Source organism: Ixodes scapularis, unplaced genomic scaffold (genome assembly GCF_016920785.2).
Source record: "Ixodes scapularis isolate PalLabHiFi unplaced genomic scaffold, ASM1692078v2 ptg001568l_1__unscaffolded, whole genome shotgun sequence".
Classification (NCBI taxonomy): Eukaryota; Metazoa; Arthropoda; class Arachnida; order Ixodida; family Ixodidae; genus Ixodes; species Ixodes scapularis.
In genome coordinates, this window is record NW_024610167.1 from 2,511,905 (window position 1) to 2,530,307 (window position 18,403).

An 18,403-nucleotide genomic window follows, 5' to 3' on the forward strand; every position below is an offset into this window, starting at 1 on the left:
TGTTACTGACATCCACAACGCTGTGCCGGTTTCGTTGTTTCAATATGCTGGCGATACGGTTATTTTATCCAGAGCTACAAATTATTTAGTTGTAATCTCTTCTCTGCAAGCTGTTGGGATTAAAATTATGGACTCGTTTGCAGATAATTTAATAATTTTCAATGCTTCGAAAACGCAACACATTTGTTTTCATAGCCCCCTGAAACTTTAGGCCCAGCTATCCTTTACTGCTACATGCGTCCAATTGTTTATCGTGTGCTTGCGAACCGGTAAGGTATACATAAACTGTGAAGTATCGTGGTATTTTTTTCTGAGGACGATCTTTCTTGGAACTCCCACGTTGCTTGTATTCGTTAGAAGATTCGTTCAGTGTCTTGTTTGCTGTACAAAATTGGATACTATATGCCGTTATCAGTCCGAAACGTTATTATGCATGCTCTGGGCTACAGTGTACTTTCTTATGGCATCTCTGTGTACGGTCATTGTGCCCAAAGTTGGCAAACCAGTATTAACACAATTCTACGTTCTATGTTACATAACATTTCCTATGACTTAGGCCTTGATAAAAACATTGATGTGTTCGAGACTTTATCTCTGCCGAATTTTAACTCATTATTGATCGAAAATGTCGTGCATAGACATTTTTGGGCTAGCAGTTTTAAGACTCACTACGTCCCCGCCCGTAATCTCAGACTGAAAGAGCGATATTGGACACCCGGGTGTTTACAAGACATGGTAAAATAACCCTATTGTACTATGTCCCCGCATGCTTTAATAAACTCCTGTCGTGTGTTATTAATGCCTCAACAAGGTATAAAGTTAAGAAAGTGCTGAGAAACGTTAATGTATTACTCCCCCTAGTTGACTTTGGTTTTGGTTTTGATTTTTTTTCGTTTTTAACTTACGTACTCTATTTGTGTGTGCGTGTGGGGGTTTCTTTTTTCTGATGCCAGACGCTGCTAAACAAGCCCAATGAGGCTTTGGCAGGTGTTTTTGAATGTCTACTTTACATGCAATAAAAATTATTATTACTATTGAGAGAGAAGAAGAAGTCCAACAGGGCGGTCGTTCGCTTCAAGAGCTCTTCATATTTTCCCCTGTAAATAATACTTCTAAAGCATCCTTACGACGGGCAAGCTATTCATGCTGCTTATCAAGCACCGTGTCACTCCGGGGTCAGTCATTTCCCACGCCAAGGCCCCTATCATCTTGATCTGACCATCGACTTCACAGGCAAGCTTCCACCACATCCCTTGGCGTCACGCTCTACGGCAGTTCTCTCCGACTGGAGCTCTTCTTGTTGAAGCTTCACGCCCGAGCACCGTGAACCCGAGTTCGACCTGAGTGACAAGAATATATGGCGGTGAGAAGTACGGCAACAACCGTTCTGATTACGGCTGGCAGGATCTATGAGGACCGCAAGCCCGTTCCTTCAGGTATCACCTATTGATTCTCTGTGTCGTGCAGTTTCACGGGTGAGCAACTGCGCTCGAGCTCAGCACAAAACTGCCACGTGGAGTGTTCGTATACAACCTTGACTCATCTCGTTCTAAACTTGTTCGAGAAGTGCGTATTGACTGGTGTCTGTGTTGCCTTACCGCTGTGTACTCGCCTTCCCTAATAATGGATTGTGCCAAATGTGCTCGCGCTCTGCCGGCAGATGGCAGATCCCTGACGTGTGCATCTTGCCGAAGGGGTTACCATCTTGGTAAGTCCTGTTCCGGCGTCGCAGATGGGACGTACGCGGGGATGGGCGCTGTCAGGCGAGAAACTTGGAAGTGTTCCACTTGCCGTACCGGCACCACCCTCAGACCATCCGATCTTAGCGGTGACATTTCAGTAGATGAATTCTCCCGTACCGACGGCAGCAGGGAGGAGATTGCAGATTATGCACCCTTCACCAGTCAGCTGGCATCAATCAATGCCACTCTTAACCAGCTCCTTTCATTGAGGACAAGTGTGGAGACGCTGTTGCCTCTTCCATCTAAGGTTGATCAGTTGTTGGCCTTAAAACCAGCTGTCGAAGAGCTTCGCAACACGGTCCAAGGATTACAAACGACCGTTGACTCTTTTACCTTGAAGTACGATTCCGTGCTCGCTCTGGCTATGACAAATGAAGAGGCAGTTAAAGAAATTCAAAAGGAGGTTAACACGGTTAAGGCAACAATGAGAGAGCAGTCGGAGACCATTGAGAGACTGAAAGACGAGCTTAATGACATGCAACAATACAGCCGTCGTTCCAACATGGAACTGCATGGTTTTCCGCTCTCTCATGGTGAGGATCTAATGAAGGTCATAAGTGATCTCGCTAAGCCCCTTAACCTTCCAACACCTCAGTCGTCAGATATCCTGGCAATTCACCGTCTGACCAAAAAGCCGGACTCAGTTCCGGTTATTTTGATTCGCTTCGCCTCTGTCAGCCTAAAAGACGCTTGGATGGCGGCACGTGGTAGACTTCACAGGCTGTGCCAATCGGAAAACCAACCAAAGCTATTCTTCAACGACAACCTTACATCTGCGAATAAGGAGCTTTTTTGGCTGACGAGGACGGGGGCTAAAGTAAAAGGATACCGTTTTGTGTGGACCAAGAACTCTAAGATTTTTGCTAGGAAAGCCGAAGGCGCACCAGCCATTCGAATCAACACAAAAAACGACCTTCTGCTACTGGTGTAAAACATGACAACTTGTTTTTCTGTTCTAGACATTAGTTCATTTATTCAGCTTTTGGGCCCTCTTTCTAATAACTCTTTAACACTTATTCACGTAAATATTCGAAGTTTGCGTAAACACTGGGATGAGTTTCGTGCAGTAATTAATACCTTTACCGCGTCGATAGATGTTTTCCTTCTAACTGAAATTGGTGTGTCATCTTTGCAATGCAATCAATTTATTCTCGATGGATATAAGGAGTCATTTTACACCCGTGATCATGGTAGAGGTGGTGGGATTGCTATATACGTTAAAGATAAATGGTTACTATCGCCTCTGAGCATATCTCTTGTCCATGCAGAAACACTGGCTGTTGAAATTTCTTTGGCAGGTTTTCCTTTATTTTTGTTAGCGGTTTACAGGCCTCCCTCAGAAAATGTCTCGCTCTTTCTTGCTGAACTAGATGCTGTGCTTAACCAGTTTCGTACGGAAGGACAATTTTGCGTCATTGGCGATTTAAATATCGATACTCTTAAACCTAATAAGTCAATAGTTTTTGATTATCTGACTTTGCTCTCAAAATATGGCATTGAAAATATTATCACCTTACCCACAAGAGAAGAACTTTTGGTTCAAAAATTAGTAGTTTCCTGTATTGACCATATCAATATTCGTGCTCCGGATATGTCTGTAAAATCCGCCGTAATTACTCAGAAACTATCCGATCATTACTTTGTTGGATGTCGTTTAGACGCTCAGGCACCCGAAGAGCAAGGAACCAGGCGCGATTGTTCGTGGATTTCAATAACGGATACGGTACAATTCGATGCTTTGGTCGCCGCCTTTGACTGGAACGAACTCCTGGTGTCCATAGAACCTTCCAATGTTTATAAAGCTTTCGTCGAGGTATTTCAATCCTTTTATTGTGCCGCCAAGAAAAAGGTTAATTTCAAACGACGGTCTTATAAGCCATGGTTTAATTCTGATATTATGACTGCAATCAAAGAAAAAGATACGTTGTGGTCACGTTCCCGTCGTTCACCAAACAATTTGCAGTTAAAAGCAGAGTATCGAAGCGCTCGGAACAAAGCTAATGCAATTATACGGTCTGCCAAACGATGCTACTTTCAGCGAAGATTCTTTGAGGCAAGATCGAATCCACGTGAAACATGGAGGTTGATTAATTCTTTTACAGGGCGCGGAGAAAAGGCTTCGCTTCTCGACTCCCTCCAAAAACACTTCGGCACAGATCTGCAATCAGTAGTAAACGACTTTAACAAACTTTTTGCATCGTCATCGGGCTTTGCGCGAGACAGCGATTTCAAACCGCTTGCCTCGAGCGCAAGTATTAGCTTAGCAAACTCGGCGTTTCTTCCTCTTCTCACAATAGAAGAATTACACTCCATTTTGTTTTCTTTAAAACGCAATAAATCTCCTGGTGTTGATACAATTCGTATTAATGATCTCTGCCGAAACTTTGGACATGTTCAGCACGTACTTCTCACCATGATAAATCAGTTCTTGGTCTCTGGCGTCATTCCAATTGAACTCAAAACCGCACTTGTGAAGCCTGTTTTCAAGGGAGGATCGCCTAACAAGCCTGAGTGCTATCGCCCTATTTCTATATTACCTTGCATTGGAGAAATTTTGGAAAAGCATTTGTATCTTGTAATGTCCAGCTTCATTGAAACTCACATCCTGCCGCCTAACCAGTATGGTTTTGTTGCTGGAAAGGGCACTCAACCACTGCTGGAAGATTTTTCTGACCTACTACACAGTGCTTTTGATCGAAATTTATGTTCATGTGCAATCTTTCTTGATGTCGCCAAGGCCTTTGACACAATCAGTCATAAGATGCTTCTTTTTAAACTGCAGAATTACGGTTTCCGTGGACCATTTATTGCATTGCTTAAAAATTTCTTTCTTGACCGCTCCCAAATCGTATCCATAGGAAATTTCAAAAGTGCTCGGCTGATGCTAAAAGCCGGTGTGCCCCAGGGATCGGTTTTGTCTCCATTGTTATTTAATCTTTTTGTTAATGATATCTCAACAAGGCTCACTAGTTGCAAAATTTTTCAGTATGCGGATGATACTTTACTTGTCTCTAGTCACATTAATTACCGCCAAGCTGTGCGGTTATTGCAACATGATTCTGCACGTCTAATGGACTGGTTTTATGACAATTATATTACTATTAACACATCCAAAACCAGACTTGTTTGCTTCAGGAATCCGCTGAAGAGTGTAGAATTGGACTCATCATTTATGTTACACAAATCCAGTTGCCTTGATTGTACATGTAGCTCCCTGAAATATTTTGACACTGTTAAGTACTTAGGCATATTCTTTGATTCGGATTTGTCGTGGTCAACGCATTTAACCCATGTTTCTGGCAAGCTTCGCAGTGTGTGCTGCTTACTTTACAATAATAGGGTGTTTATGCCATTTGCCGTTAGAAAATCAATTGCTACTGCTCTTGCTTATAGTATACTAAGGTATGGCATCACATTATTTGGTAACTGTGCAGAAATATGGCAAACTAAAATTGACCGCATCCTTAGGAATTTGTTAAGAAGTGTTGGTTATCATTATGATCTTGCACCAGAAGCTGACATTTTTGAGGCTCTACAACTACCTAACTTCCATTCACTTTTTTTGCAATGTGTTGTTCTTTCTCATTTCTGGTGTAGCGAATTTAAACATCCCTTTGTGCCCCGCAGAGATTTGCGTACCTGTGATCGCTTCATAATCCCCCGGTGTTTCACCAGATATGGTAAGCGAGAGCGCTCTTATTATGTGCCATACATTTTTGACCGACTCCCCGACCACTTCTTTGAAGCTACAAATAGGAGAAAATTGAAAAATCTATTGAACAGTTTTACTCTTTAATTCATTGTACAATTTCAATAATGTATTGTTGTGTTATATGTTGTATCTAATATGTTTGCTGGGATATTGTGAGTGATTATTTTTTGTTTCTCACATAGTGCGATACATGTTTTAAATGTGTGCTCTACGGACTTCTTCTATGCTATCTGTGACATTCCATTTGCTGGGTTCTGTCCTTCAAGCCTCTACTGGCTTCGACCGACCCGTCACCTTATAGTGTTATGAAGGTATCTAAATAAATGAAATGAAAAAAAATGAAATTATTATTATATTAATATTATTATTATTATTATTATTAATCGAAATTATGCTAAAGGCTTCTATAATTTCGCTGTCAAACCTGTTACTGTGCCCTCCCAAGATCATCGTTTGCATGAAATCGGGAACACATCCACTCCACATTCGGGAATGAAAGACAATGAAGTGAAAAGAGTCTGCCGAAGCTTTTGAAAGTTTCAGGTGGTGCTCGCGGAGTCGGTGTGTGATGCACCTGGCCGTTTGTCCTATGTATTGCTTTCCACACATCAAAGGAACAGAACAAACCTTCTGTTATTTGCATGGGATGAACTTCTTGCCATGCGTGATGTATATGATTGAGGCTTCACGCTCTAGTTCACTTTGTTGCAAAGTTGTTTTAGGCGCATCCGGCAGGAAAATACTACATTGATGTCGTACCTAGAGGCGATGGCTTTTAGTCGATGCGCTGAATGACGAACGTATGGAATAACTGCAAAACGATCCCGCTTTTTGCCTCTGGTTGTATTTTCTTGCTGGTGACAGCCAAGAAAGAATCTCTGCAGGGTGGCTTTCAGAAGATCCGCTGGAAACCCGCCTTGGTAAGCCTCTCATGCAAAGAACAGAAAGTTTATTTTGTTGCTTTGGGGTGTTGAAAGCAACACGTAGGACAAACGGGCAGGCGCATCAACCACCGACTCCGCGAGCACCACCTGGAAGTTTCAAAAGCTTCGGTAGATTTTTTCACGCCATTGTCATTCATTCCCGCATGTGCAATGGCTGTGCTCCAAATTTCAAGCAAACGATGATTTTGGGAACGCACAGTGACAGGTTTGGTAGAGAAATTATAGAAGCCTTCAGATTTAATTCAGTTGATAACAATATTTCGGCGCCTTAAATCATTTTAACTAAAGATGAAATAGAATACCTTGCTCCGGAATGGGCGCAATTCTATTTCAACTTCCATAAAAGAAAAAAAAAAACTGTCACACCTTTCCGTCCCCGCTTACCTGTATTTACTATATTTACCATATAATTTTGTTGTTTTCTCTTTCTTTTCTTTTTTCTGGGCAGGAGTGGACTCAAAAATACTTCGCTAGGAGATTCATTGCATCTGTCGCGAGTTAAAAGAAGAAGACGTCGTCCCTTTGTTTTAAGTGTCTTATTCTTCCTGTCGTCTTTGTTCAACACCAACACGCTCCCAAGTTAACATACGCAGGGACGGCCTTTTTTTCAGCGGCGAACGGCCGCTCGCGTGGCCAATTGCCCTTGGCCCCCTCCCGGTGTAAATGACCTCTGACAATTTGGTAGGCGGACAACCTGGGCCAATTTTTTTGGTCCCCAGATTGTTCACGTACTCTATGATTATTCTGCCAATTTAAACTTGACTAGGTTAGATATTGGCACTTGTAACTTCCAACAATAATTAATATATGATATGCGTTAGAGAGGCGTAGTTATGAGTCGCGACGTTATATTCATTGTGACCTCTTTAAAACGGTGACACATATCCTCAAAAATTTACCAAATTAACACAATATACTCTTCTCTATTGCGTAAATCCCAAAGATGATCCCCAAAAGAGTTACCTTCACCCAACAAGCCTAGCGACTGTAACAAAACGAAACGTATCCTCTCTGCTCACCATCCTTTTTTTCGGAGAGTTGAAGCGGTATGCAGCACGCTTTTCTGCCTGGTTGGCTCGGAATAAGGGGATAGTACCTACACGCAACGGCAGCTAAAGAAATACAAGACCTCCCAGGTAGCACGCCAGAGGAATGCCCAACTTGGGCAAAGGTCTGGCGAACATAAGGGCCCAACTTTGGCGCAGTTAGGTTTTTGCACCATGGCACTCATCAGTGCCAAAGTACGGTGCCTAACTATAGCCTTAGTTGGGCGATCCTAAGGCATGCCAAAGTTTGGCTCTTCTCTGGTACGCCAGAGGAGTGCCAAAGTTGGTGCCATACTTGAGCCATAACTGCCATAGTAAATCCTAATCTGGGAATGCGGGGCATACGAAGGTTTGGCGTTTCTCTGGTCCGCCAGAGGAGCGCCAAAGTTGGTGCCATACTTCAGCCATAACTGCCAGAGCAACGCCTAATTTCGGTATTTGGGACGTGCCAAGGTTTGGCGTTTCTCTGGTCCGCCAGAGGAGCGCCAAAGTTGGTGCCATACTTCAGCCATAGCTGCCAGAGTAACGCCTAATTTCGGTATTTGGGAAGTGCCAAAGTTTGGCTTTTCTCGGGTCCGCCAGAGGAGCGCCAAAGTTGGTGCCAAACTTGAGCCATAACTGCCAGAGAAACGCCTAATTTCGGTATTTGGGACGTGCCAAGGTTTGGCGTTTCTCTGGTCCGCCAGAGGAGCGCCAAAGTTGGTGCCATACTTCAGCCATAGCTGCCAGAGTAACGCCTAATTTCGGTATTTGGGACGTGCCAAAGTTTGGCTTTTCTCGGGTCCGCCAGAGGAGCGCCAAAGTAGGTGCCAGACTTGAGCCATAACTGCCGCAGTAAATCTTAATTTGTCGATTCGGGGCATGCCAAAGTTTGGCTTTTCTCTGGCTACCCACTGAAGTGCCAAATAAGTGCCAAAAGTGGTAAAGAAAGCCGAGAGGTCACCCAAGTTTCGAATATCTCTGGTGTGTCACAGAAGTGCTCTTTCACGCGTCCCAGAAAGGAATAAATTAAACAAGCGTTGGAAACGCGATGGTAAGATGTCGTCACCTCCGTTCCCAAGCAGCACGGCAATACCTTGCAGTATCGTGCCAGTGCCGGCTGAAAGTTGGTTCCAATATTGCTCAACTGTCCAGTTTTGTACCACCGTTTGATACCCGGCAGATATTGCCGTACAGCTGTTTCGCCCCGGCCTCGCGTTCGCGCAATATTGTGCGAAAACTCTACGATGCGTCTGCTTCGTATAGGCCGAACGTCGTGCAAGTATGTGTACGTTGCATGTCATTTGTTGCATATCCAATCACTTATACGGACAAACAAATTTTTTTCGATCGCTCCCAGAAGTATATTAAGCAACTATCATTGCACACAGTGTATTCTCAACATATTTACAAAGGTCACACTTTTCTGTAAAACGAAAAGCAAATTATAAAATACAATTAACACTGTCCTCATGCCAAGCAAAACTCATCACACAAAAACCGCGGAGATTGAGAGGAAAGCAGGACGACTATCAGAATCATGCTTGCAGTGCACTTACTAATAAAAGAACGATATCATGTAATCCTTGATAGATGCATAATCCAACTCAGGCACCCCACAAACACATTCGAGGATTCGAGGACTGACGTCTCGTCGTCGGCGAAGAGCAGTTTTTGTCGAAGCGTGTCCAACAAACACATCACAAGTATTCCACGAACTCCGGTGCAAAAAATGGCTGTTACCGAAAAATTGGCATGGACGTATTCCGACCGTTTACGACGAAAAAACACAGCCGCGTCTGCAGCGCACGAAAGCAACAGAACACTGAAGAGCAGTTCGAAAACCGGACCTACGTGGCCCCCTTATTTCTATAACTAGGCAAACGGCGAAAACGACAGCCCCAGAGATCCCATCAGCGTGACAGAGAAAGTCACGTGAAAAGTTTCGTCCAAACGTTTTTGTCCTACGCGTCCTACGTAGAGAGGTCACGCTGGGTCACGCGTTTCGCTTCACCTTTTTGATTTGCTTAAAGCGGCTGTCGCGCTCGCTGACAGCCACACGAAGACACAAAAGCAGGTGGGGAGGATTTGCAAAAGGCGAGGTCGAAGGGGAATCAACAACGCATAAAAGGAAAGGCCGCTTCTGCCGGTGACCTTGTCGCCTCGCCTAGTTTGTCAGCGTTCGGCTTCCATTGAGGGCCTCAGAAAGATAATCTCCTTTCTTGAGAGCGAAATGGACGGGGTGGTTATGTTTTTCGGGCTTGTCGCCATCCGATAAGCCTCAATTATTTCATCCCCACTCGCTCGCAGTGGCCTCCCAAGGCTGTCGTACCGGTGAAATTAGGAGCGCAACAATACTCCAGAAGCCGGGCGAAGACATGATAAATGTAATAACAAAAACGGCTTGACATCACAAAAATAACAATTTAATTAAACGTTTCGCCTCCCATGCGGGAGGCATCTTCAGTAGAGCGCAGAGCGAGTGAGAGTCGCACAAAAAAGCTCGGCTATTTAGGCATAAAGCTTGTGTACACGTCCGGCAGGGGGCCACGGTTCTTGTTTACCAGCGATGAATCACTTCCGCGTTTGTCGTTCTGGATGAACCAAGATTCCAGCAGCTTCCTCAGTCCCCACCTTTTATCCCTCGCCTTGTCAAAGTCAAATTGGTGTCCTGACGTCCATGCATGGTCGACGACTTCGGACTTGAAGCGGGTGGCGTTCGTGGAATTGGCGACATCCCGTGCGTGTTCTTTTAGTCTTGTTTTTCTTTTTCGTTCCGTCTCTCCAATGTAGGAAGCGTCACATTCCTTGCACTGCACCTGGTAGATCACGACCCTTTCTGCCTCTGGCGGGGCGGGTCTTTTGGCTTGGAGATAACATTGGCAATTGTTCTGTAGGGTGTGTATACAGTTCGTACGCCAACGGCCTCAGGGCGCGTCCCAATGCCTCCGAAACCCCCTTAACGTACGGGATACGGGATGCACACGACGTCACGTGTTCGTTCGGCTCGATCCGGGCGCCGACGGGACATTTGTTCCTTAACGCGATTGATAAACCGGTCGGGGTAGTTACGTTTCTTCAAAGCCTCCCGCACATGGCTAAGTTCTTGATCGCTAAGTGTTGAGTTAGGTGTGGAACTGTTTCTGAACGATGAAGGCAACGATCTTACAACTGAGCTTTTGTGTTGAGTAGGGTGATGAGAGTGGTAGTCAAGAAAGTTTTGTCTGTCACATGGTTTACCATATACGGATGTCTCCATCTTAAAGAAAGATTCACTAGTTCTCTGGACACGTACATATAAAAACGGCAAGGTACTATCGGTTTCATGTTCGCAGGTGAACTGAATTGAGTTGTGGACACTATTCAAATTGCGGTGAAAATCGGTTACGTTCTCTCTGTTAACTATTAGAAAAGTGTCATCGACATAGCGACGGTAGAACTTCACGGGAAAATCAATGCCATACATTACCTTTTCCTCAACATATTTCATGACGAGATTCGAGACGGTTGCGGAAACTGGACTCCCCATAGGGCATCCGCTGACCTGATGATATATGTCCCCATTAAAACTAAAATTACACTGGTTGAGACAAAAACGCAAAAGGAGTATAACGTCATCAACAAGGAGGGTTGTGCGAGTGGACAACGACTGGTCTGCCAACAACTGGTCACGGGCGACATCAACCGCCAGGGCGTTGGGGACATTCGTAAATAATGAAATCACATCAAAGGATACCATAGCCTCGTGCGGTAGCAGGGTCTGAGCGCGTATAAGTTCAACAAAGTCACGGGAATTCCGGACGCTAAACTCATTGTTTTCCGTAAGAGGGCTCAGAATCATAACCAGATATTTGGAAAGGCTGTAAGTGGATTAACCAATAACATATACAATCGGGCGTAGGGGGCAACCCGGTTTGTGAATTTTAGGGAGTCAATACATCTTGGGTGTCGCGGCGTCAAAGGAGAAGAGACGACGGTATAGGTCGTCACTGATGCGTCCTTTCTTTTTCAGCTCTCGAAGGTGGTCAGCTAACTCTCTTTCGGACTTAGCAGCGGGATCTCTTGATAGCCTCACGAAATAGCGACTGTCATTTATAACTTCATACATCTTCTTCATGTAGTCATCCCTATCAAGCACAACGGTTCCTTTTCCTTTGTCGGCCTTTAAAGTCATGATGGAGTTGTCTGACTTCAGCTCATTAAGAGCAATGCGTTCTTGTTGATCTAAATGTGACCCGGCCGGTTTCACATTGTTCGAAACACTGACAACGCGGCTTCTCGCGAAATTTACCCCTGTGACATCGTGCACATGTCTGAGTTTCTCTTCAATTTCAATCATGAAGTCACGTTTTGGAACATACCGTGGAGCAAGGGCATAGTCCAGTCCTTTGGATAGCAGAAATTGCAAGCCAGGGTTGGTAATAGTAACAAAGGGTACGTACGGCAGAATTCCCTGCCATAAAAAAAATGATTTGGCTAACGCCAATTTAACGCGAAATAGGTGCAAAGAGTTTTGCGATAGGAAGCGTAAACCAAAAAAAGGAAAAAAAAAAAGACTGAAGGAAAGGAGAAATAAGAAAAAAATCTGGTGACGTAGCCAAAAAAAAAAAAAAAATTCTGTTCCTGTGATTTTTCTTGTTACGTGACCAAACAAAGAAAAAATAAAAAAATAAACGAAATAAAAAAAGGGACACTAGAAAAAAAAACAGCCCGGTTTCGAAGCTAGGCCCGCTTGATTGTGAAACTAGCGCGCTGTACGTTGCGCCAACATAACTTTTTTTTACTTTCTTTATTGCAAGTTGCGCCAACATAACTCTGCCTGTAATGCTCACCCATTCTCCCATCATAGGAGAAAGCTTAGTTGCCTTCGTAGTTTTTCATGCATGTGTTATTTTTATTTGTGGCAAGAGTTCACGTCCAGAATGCTTTTAGAGTTTTCGAGCAAAACGAGTTTTCTTCATCCGAGTCACCTTCTAGAACCAGTAGACCGCACTGGGTCGTCCGGCTAATCAAGCAGCATTTTTCAAATTCTCTAACGTGCCCGTCCTCGGATCCGAGGTCGCCGTTGGACAAGCTTATCGTTCTTCCACCTGGTAGCCGGAACTCCCACGGCCAGCTTTGTTCCGTCCCCACTCCCTCTCGACAGGATGGCTCGCCCCGAGGCTAATCCCATTCTCTAGACGCTCTTTCCACCCAACGATGGCCCTTTCCCTCCCCGTCCCCTAGCTTCGGGAGAGAAGGTTCTTCTCTGTAGAACGTCCCTTTTGTACAGCGGCCTTTAAAGTTCAGATAATCCCGTCTGTATCGTCCCTTTTGTTCCTCCACTTTTTAATGTTTAAAAAGTATCAACACGCTAAAATAGTACAATTTCCGGGATTTCATTTTCGTTCCCCAAGTGAGATGCGGGAGGCGCACCACGGAGCCCCGGTCGTTTAAGCGCTTTGTCACTTTGTTATCACTAGGATTTGACAGCGCTCAATCAAAATGCAAGACACGCACAGAGCCACGCTCGCTTTTGCAATGCGCCGCCTAATAATGATATTTCTTGTGGAGACGTGCGCACATCGGTCTTGCGCAGTGTTAGCTCAATGGCAGCACTTTCTGTAAAGGCGGATTCACACCGGGGACGTAAGCAGTCGTGCGATCCAACTAAATCGCATCGCAAAAAAAAAAAAATAAATAAAAGTAATTAGTTGGTCAATTTGGCGTGCGCGATGAGCGAGTCCAACGCCTTCGTTGGCGAGTCGCTTCTCAAAAACTCTCGCACCGAACGCCGTTGGTTGGCTCGGCCTCTCCGCGACTAGAGTGCATCGTAAAAAGTCGGGTCAGCAAGCGACTGCTCAAAACCCGTCACTTTTTGCCCGCGATGGTCGCTTTTGCGATGAAAAGTATGGCGCGAGTAGATCGGATCGCCGGCGTGAACGCGCCATAATGTCGAACCAGTCTCACGGCGCGCCCCGATATTGGCTTGTGTACCTACACGCGCTACGCGCGAGTGCTACCTCTGGCACAATTTATTTGCGTTTGCAAAGCCCGCTCCAGCCGCGTCAAAACATTCAGCCAACCTTTGGACTGCAGAAATCAAGAGACACCCAAAATAAGATAAAGTTGCCAGCCGAATAAAACTTGATTTCTATTTAATTAAGATGAAGACCACCCGCGTACATCAAATACCTCATCAGCCGAACTCCAAGGCAGTAGGCCTAGTTCTGGCACTTGTTTGGCAACTTTGGCCCCCAGCTGCCAGATCACAGCCAAACTATCGGGAAGCGAAGCCTAACTTGGGCGCTCGTTTGGCGACTTGTGCCCAAAGATGCCAGATCTCAAGCGAACTACAAGGTAGTAAGCCTAACTCTGGCACATTTGTGGCGATTTTGGCCCGAATGTGCCAGGTGACAGCCAAACTGTGAAAAAGTGAAGCCTAACTTTGGCATTAGTTCGGCGATTTTGGCCCAAAAATGCCAAAGCTCTGCCGAACTACAAGGTAGTAAGCCTAACTCTGGCACATCTGTGGCGATTTTGGCCCGAATGTGCCAGGTGATAGCCGAACTATCAAAAAGTGAAGCCTAACTTTGGCATTAGTTTGGCGATTTTGGCCCAAAAATGCCAAAGATCTGCGGAACTACCGGGCAGTAAGCCTAAATCTGGCATTTTTTAGGCGATTTAGGCCCGAAGATGCCAGACGACAGCCGAACTACCCGGCAGCGAAGCCTAAGTTTGGCACTTGTTTGGCGAATTAGGGCCAAGATACCCAGACTGTTGCCAAGGGAGGTCAGGTTTGGCACTACTTTGGCTTCTTCGGGCTTTTTAATGCCCTAAACTGCCAGACGCAAGCCAAGTTTTGGCCCAGAACTCGGTGCTGCCTGGGCTGTTATAATATTTTAGGATTTCCTCCTGATTCGTTTTTTTCTTATTTTTATCGACTAATCGTGTCACTCCTCGGCTTTAGAGCGCTGATAGGCTGCTCACTACACACTAAGACTTGCAATTTATTAAAGTACCAGTGACGAGAATGGTGTTTCCCTTTATGGACAGAAATAATTCACATTTTTTTCAAAGATCAAAGATACTACATCAAGTCTTAAGTACCTTAACCTTGTTAAATTGTTATATGCAACATTGAAAAAATCATGTCAGTTACGTTCATCCACAAATTCATCATCATTGGTCAAGGAACCGCGGAGGTTGTGAGCAAACGCCACAGCACCAAAGATATATTGTTACTTCCCCCCAGAATTATTCTGACGCCAAAAACAAACCAAGTGGTTCTGGTTTAATTTACCGTTTTGTTTGTTCAAGATTTGGTACCCAATTCACATTTGTGCGCACTCCCACATCTGTCTGCGAGGGGAGCGATGAAAAATAAAATACTGCTTGCTTGCTCTGCTGCAGCTGCGGTTCTTGAAAATGTCTGTGACAATTTCGGTCGCAAAGGCAAATCTTCGAAATAAAAAGGAAATATTCATCAGGTTATGCTACCTTTCACAAAGATAATTCTTCTAAAGTTATTGCAATCATTGGTGAAATTATTGCCTCTTGCACTTCTACTTAGACAGGACAAAAGGCACACCTCATTTTTGCACGCATGAACAACACAGTCTGCATAAACAAAAGTAAACTAAACAAACAAATAATAACTTAGAATTTAGATGCGTTATATAAGATGAGCCACTTGCACATAAATGTTGATTTCGGAAGTTAAAAAAGCAAGCGCAGTTCTTACGTGTATTTTGGATTGCGTAAGACCGGCCTACAATTGAGATAAGGGGACATGAAATGGTCCGTGCTGTAGGTGACAAAATTAACCACTACTGCATGAAATTAAACTGCATCATACACAAGTAATGACCACATAGCTTGTTACAATGTTAATTTATTTTTAAACGGGCGAGATATAAAAATAGTGCTATGAATACTTTGGTTTTGTAGAGCGGGGTTTTGCTTAATGTACTGCGGTGCCACAAAAGACACGGACATCATACCCTTTGTTGAAAATAACTGCATCTCGCGACTGGAAGAAAAGACCTACGAGGGAAAGAAAAATCTCGTGCCATCCAATGCCAGGGAATGCAGCACGATTTTTTTACTCTGAACTGATCGTCCAACCGCAATGACGGGCTGTTCAGATTAAATCGCTTGTAATATCAGAGGCTGTAGGAGGAAGTTTTTACAGGAAATTGATGTTGCCGAAACCAGGGAAGGATACTTCAACGCTACAGTAAGCCAACAGAGACCTGAAGAAGCTACTGAAGACAGCCACATAGAGCGAGTACGGACCAAGCGGACCTCTCGTCGGGCCCAGGCCACTCGGATCATCCACGAGGTCAGGGCAACTCTTACAAATGACGATCACGATCTTAGTTAGCTTACAACGCTTCTTCAGATATTAACGACAAATATCAAAGAGCTGAAAATCTTAGATTGAGAATTCGAATCCTTCGTAAGCGACGAACATCCTGAGCAAGAGTATGAAGTGGTAATGACTTACCAGGACAACTCAACGCATGCATTTGCAATGCTGAGTCATCGAATTGAGATTCTGAAGAATCCAGGAACCCACGGGGTAGAAGTAAACAGAACACCGGCGATTCTGCCGACCACCACCGAGAAAGCCGGAGCAAGACTTTCGAAATCGGAGATGTTGAAATTTGACGGCAGCACTTCTCAGTGGCAAGCTTTCTGGGATATGTTCCAAAACACGATTGACCAACATCCTCAACTGTGTCAGGCTTACAAGTTTCACTACCTCCGGTCCCTTCTCACCGGACCCACATCTAGAGCCATCGCTGGCCTTCACGGTTCTAACTCCAGCTACACAAACGCGTTGGCTGTACTCCGAGGGCGATTTGCAGACAAGAAACTCATCGAGCAAGACCATCTTTCGAAACTTCGAACGCTCCAGAAGGTCCCATAATCAAACGACGTTGGTTACTTAAGAAGACTTCTCGACCCCGTTCAGCTACACATTCGTGGCTTAGAAGAACTCGGAGTTCGCGCTATGTCCTACACTGCGATGCTGAAGGAGATACTAATGAAGGTTCTACCAACCGACGTCTTCATCGAATATCATCGACGAAAATCATTCAGCGGAGCCACAGAGCCACTAACGTCAAAAGGAGATCTGGAGATGACATTAAAATTTCTTCAGATTGAAGTGGAATGTCAAGAACGAGGTGGACTGGCAACAGGGAGGACAAGTCAAGACAGTCGACCTTACACGGAAGTACGATTCCAGAAGAGAAGGAACAAGAAGCTCCGCAGCTGTTCTACATATTCGGGCGAAAAAGTCAGCGGACTGCCTTTTCTGCTCTTCCAGGCAACACTCGTCGGAAGACTGCAACACGGATGCTACGATAGATGTGAAAAAGATGAAACTCTCCGGCGACATGAGATGTTTTAAATGTAACATGAAGGGGCACGGAGCGCAAGATTGCAGGAGAATCGCCTACAATACTTTCTGTTGGAACTATTCAGAGTGCGCGAGGACATCGAAAAAAGAAGGAGCAAGCACGGGATCACAGCCTTGGAGCTGCGACGACAACGGCGGCGGGATCACGAGCTGGGAAGAAAGGAAAAGGAAGATTGGATGGATCCCGAACCACGACGACAATTCTGTACCCGACGTTGGACCATTAAATTAGTTTTTTTTTTTTTTTAAATCGAATCATCTACCTTAGACCAAAAAAGATCCTTCAGCATTTGGTGCCGAAAACCTGGACCGCTACCGGACGGGACAGTGAGTCTGAGGGTTGATTTAACCGAGTTTCAAGTCTCGACATCGGAGAAGGAAGAGCGAGGCCTAACGACGCGGCGATGGACAGACTCGAAGCGGAAGACCCAACGCTCGCAAATGACCAAAGTACTTTCGGAGATCGACGCGGCTGCCGAACGCGAAGTACTTGTTGAAGAGGAGCTGCGGATTCTGCTCGCCCGTATGAACACCATACATGGCCAACTTAACGAAACGGACGCTGTCATCGAGCCACTGTGGACAGATGGGGAAGCGGGACAGGAGTACACGCGGACTATCGAGTATAACGACCGTGTCGTCGCTTGTTCCGCTCACATGAGGTTCAAGATTACCATCGCAAGTGCAGACAATGCCAGGACCTCCTATCGACCAAGCGACAGCGGCAACGGGTCCTCTGGGTCATCTGTGAAAGTGAAGCTCCCCAAGCTGGAGGTTTTGCGTCTCAACGGAGATAGCATACAGTGGCAGCCCTTCTGGGAGCAGCTTGAACAGGTGGTCCACAATAACCGAGAATTATCGCCGACTGACAAGTTCAACTACTTGAGAGCTGCTCTCTCTGAAGAAGCCACTGCGGCGATTGCAGGACTCCCAGCGACAGCGAGCTGCTACGAGGACGCTTGGGACATCCTCAAAACCCGGTTCGGTGACGAAAAATGGTTGATCGTCGATTACATGATTAGGCTATTGGAAAGACAGCGGATTCAATCATCGCTTGATGTCCGAGGGCTCAGGCGACTGCACGACGACCTACAAGGAAACATCCGTGGGCTCAAGTCTCTGGGGTAAGCGAAGAAACCTTTTCTACACTTCTCTACCCATTAATACTTCGTCTGCTTCCGGAAGATCTAGTTCTTGCCTAAAATAGAACTGCTGTACGCGACGAGGAGTACCGACGACTGAGCACCCAAGCTGCTGCCCTGCCGAGTGACAACAGTGACCAAGAGCGAGGGCAACATAGACAACTGCCAATTCTTCTGAGGTTTCCCTGGCACGACTCTCAAACTTCTGGCATGGCTTATTGCTACAAGACTGATCAAATATATCCAAACAGAACTACACGAAGACATTCAAGGGGTACACTTGTGGACGGACTCAAAGATAGCCCTCTGCTGGATCCTGGGAGAGGCATGCAGATGGAATCGATTCGTGAGCAACAGAGTCGCAGAAATTCAGAGCAAGTCCAATTCCGCCAACTGCAGACACTGCCCAGGAAAGGAAAACCCAGCAGA

General features: G+C 45.3%; 2 protein-coding genes across 2 annotated transcripts; both read left to right on the forward strand.

Moving 5' to 3' along the window:
- Positions 1–1,357: 1,357 nt before the first annotated feature.
- On the forward strand, positions 1,358–17,064 carry LOC115312295. The gene is made up of 4 exons (XM_040216725.1): positions 1,358–1,436; positions 1,568–2,415; positions 16,579–16,646; positions 16,740–17,064. The coding sequence occupies exons 1-4, from the start codon at positions 1,358–1,360 to the stop codon at positions 17,062–17,064; spliced, it is 1,320 nt and encodes a 439-aa protein (XP_040072659.1).
- A 209-nt stretch (positions 17,065–17,273) lies between these two features.
- Positions 17,274–17,960, forward strand: LOC115310061. The gene has a single exon (XM_029968327.2). It carries the CDS (start codon positions 17,274–17,276, stop codon positions 17,958–17,960), a length of 687 nt encoding a protein of 228 aa, XP_029824187.2.
- The last annotated feature ends 443 nt before the right edge of the window (positions 17,961–18,403 follow it).

What these genes read in the sequence shown, in the direction of transcription:
- LOC115310061 (XM_029968327.2), top strand. Translation starts at nt 17,274, where the DNA reads ATGACCAAAGTACTTTCGGAGATCGACGCGGCTGCCGAACGCGAAGTA.
- LOC115312295 (XM_040216725.1), top strand. Translation starts at nt 1,358, where the DNA reads ATGGCGGTGAGAAGTACGGCAACAACCGTTCTGATTACGGCTGGCAGG. An exon ending in CCGCAAGCCCGTTCCTTCAG is followed by an intron (nt 1,437 to 1,567) that starts GTATCACCTATT and finishes TTGTTCGAGAAG; the next exon opens with TGCGTATTGACTGGTGTCTG. An exon ending in TTTTGATTCGCTTCGCCTCT is followed by an intron (nt 2,416 to 16,578) that starts GTCAGCCTAAAA and finishes TTCAGATTGAAG; the next exon opens with TGGAATGTCAAGAACGAGGT.